Source organism: Montipora capricornis, unplaced genomic scaffold (genome assembly GCF_036669925.1).
Source record: "Montipora capricornis isolate CH-2021 unplaced genomic scaffold, ASM3666992v2 scaffold_351, whole genome shotgun sequence".
Taxonomy (NCBI): domain Eukaryota; kingdom Metazoa; phylum Cnidaria; class Anthozoa; order Scleractinia; family Acroporidae; genus Montipora; species Montipora capricornis.
The window spans coordinates 5,155-7,500 of record NW_027180086.1 but is presented as its reverse complement, the minus strand read 5'-3'; the positions used below and the strand labels follow the sequence as shown (position 1 = coordinate 7,500).

The window sequence follows — 2,346 nt, the reverse complement described above, 5'->3', positions numbered from 1 at the left end:
GTTTGTAAGAACACTTTTTAAATTTCATTAAGGAGGCTGGAAATGGTTTTTGGCTTCATGTGCACATGTAAACCTACACACGCCATAAATAAGAAACATGCGTCAGCTGAATGAATCAAATTTGTATCGAAAGGTTGAACGCGCAACACACTCGAAGTGAAAATACGGCATAAAATCACGCAAACCGGACAAAGAACCAGTGGAAAAAAATTGTCTTTATCTTGAAATTTTGCTGGGTGACCTATCTTGATTTTTTGCAAGCACGTATCATTCACAATGGCACTTCAAATAAAAGAGGTTTCAGGTAAAGTTATCTAGTAGAATTTTCTGTAAACTATATGAAACGCCCTTTTTCGATGTACCTTAAAGTCTACTGCATAACTTTTTGTCATACTCTCTAAGAAGTTAAAGAGTTTAGGAAGATTTCCAACAAAGAAATAAAAACGGTGGGTCACCGACGTAGTTTTTCGGATAATTTTCAAAAACTGAAATTTAGAGGGCCTTTTTGTGGACCTGGCGTGTTGCCATGGTAACCGATATGACGTGATAAAAGCCCTTAAAGTATTACCCAACAATAGAGTTGCAAAGATATTTATAGTTTGCCTACACTATGAAATATATACACCTATCTACCCCATGAAATGTATCTTTCATCGCTTCACAAACACTATAGCAACGAAAAACCCTTTCGAGCCTCATTAAGCAAACAAAGAAATCAGTTATATGTGCTTACAAATGTAAATACATGTACAAGGGCATTTCACATTCCAAATTGTTTTAAAGCATTTTGCATCCAACCACTGAGGTTACAGGTAATCTGTTTTAATCTGAATGAGTTCATTCAGTATCAATCCTCTTCAAACTTTTGACATAAAATGGAGAAGAAACCACTCTATCTATTTTTTTTAGTTTTGCAATGTTACACAGAATTGTAATAGAAACTGATCAAGATTAACCAAATGTTGGAATCAAGTTAACCTGAAACATGGAGCCAGAGACCTACCTCATCATTTCCTTCCATATGACTGCTCACTCCATTGAAACACCCTGTGTCATTGCCCAAAATATCCTCACAGTCATTAACTCGGGTGAAACCTGTCAGAGCAAAAAGATCATGAGTCACAAAACTCTTATTATGCAATTTACTGTCAACTCAGAAAACCGTGAACACCCTGAAATATTTCAGGAATGTTACTGTAAAATCCTGAAATATTTCGCTGTTCACAAACGTTTCGGATTTTATTTCCCGCTTTCTATATGAGCCTGTATCTATCAATCAAGACTACTCTATAAACTCTACATACCGTGATTAGACATAGCTGCCTCAAGATCCTCATCACCAGAAGAATCAGATGACCACATATCTTCGCAGGGCTCATGATCAGGATGATATTTTGGTTTCTTTGCCTCATGTTCCAAATCCTCAGCGCCATCTTTGGTCATCCAACGCTCTTTCTACACATCGTAATAAGCCCTCCGATGTTTCCAAAAAGCAGCCCTGGACAAGTATTCATTGCAATGCCCACAAAACAGTCTAGTTTGCTTTCGCAAGCGGGAAGACATCTTAGCAGTATAAGAAGCATTAACATTAAATCGGAAACAGACTTGACGTGAACGGATGTGGAATTGTGAAAACCGGTGGCCGTGTTGCCGCCATCTTGATTTGCTTGTTTTAGCTCAGCCAATCACGTACCAGCTGATAGAAAAAAGCCAATTAGAAACTTATATTCATGGCGGGAACTTTCGGAACTAGCGTCATGAAATTAGCGTCATGAGCGAATTTTATCTGCTAGTTGAGTTGTGTCGCTGTGTGAAAGTTTCTTCCTTCGTGACCTGATTCCTAACCTTTTCTACCTGCAAAATGGAAGATCAGTATGTCGTATTGCTTGAAAAGGTTCTCACGGAAAATAGACGCCTCAGAGAAGCAATAGAAGCGCGAGATAATGAGCAGCGAAACATGCTTCAGGAACTAGCATCTAAAATGGAGAGCGGCTTACCACAAGAAAGAGCGAGCAGAAAAAGAACTAGGAAGATCCCAATCCCGCAACCGTGCCGAGTAAGTATATTCTATCGTTAGTTTTTTAAAACGGCTTGTTGTACGATGAATGTATACATAATGCCTATGACTTCATGCGGTTCATTTGGGGAATCGCGTATGGACTGCGTGCGTGAATCCTGATTTCTCTGCGCCTCTGGCTAGTTTCGGTATTTTTTCCTTTGAGCAGTGTTTGTTTAGCTGAACTTCTTTGCTATTCCTCTATTCCGAGTATTGAGACGATTCCACCGAGTTTTCGTGGGTGTTTACATGTGAAAACTCCACCAATACGAATTTCATGTCATGTGCTA

At 39.0% G+C, this 2,346-nt stretch overlaps 1 protein-coding gene across 1 annotated transcript in view; it reads right to left on the bottom strand.

Annotated features, from left to right (window-relative positions):
• LOC138035265 (uncharacterized) overlaps window positions 1-1,501 on the bottom strand; it is a 3,792-nt gene extending 2,291 nt beyond the window's left edge. Inside the window, exons 1-2 of the mRNA XM_068882073.1 lie at window positions 1,305-1,501; window positions 1,004-1,095 (exon numbers count right to left, since the gene is read on the bottom strand). Of these exons, the coding sequence (XP_068738174.1) occupies window positions 1,004-1,095; window positions 1,305-1,443 (231 nt within the window). The 5' untranslated portion in view covers window positions 1,444-1,501. The remainder of the gene's footprint in view (window positions 1-1,003; window positions 1,096-1,304) is intronic.
• Between the last annotated feature and the right edge of the window lie 845 nt (window positions 1,502-2,346).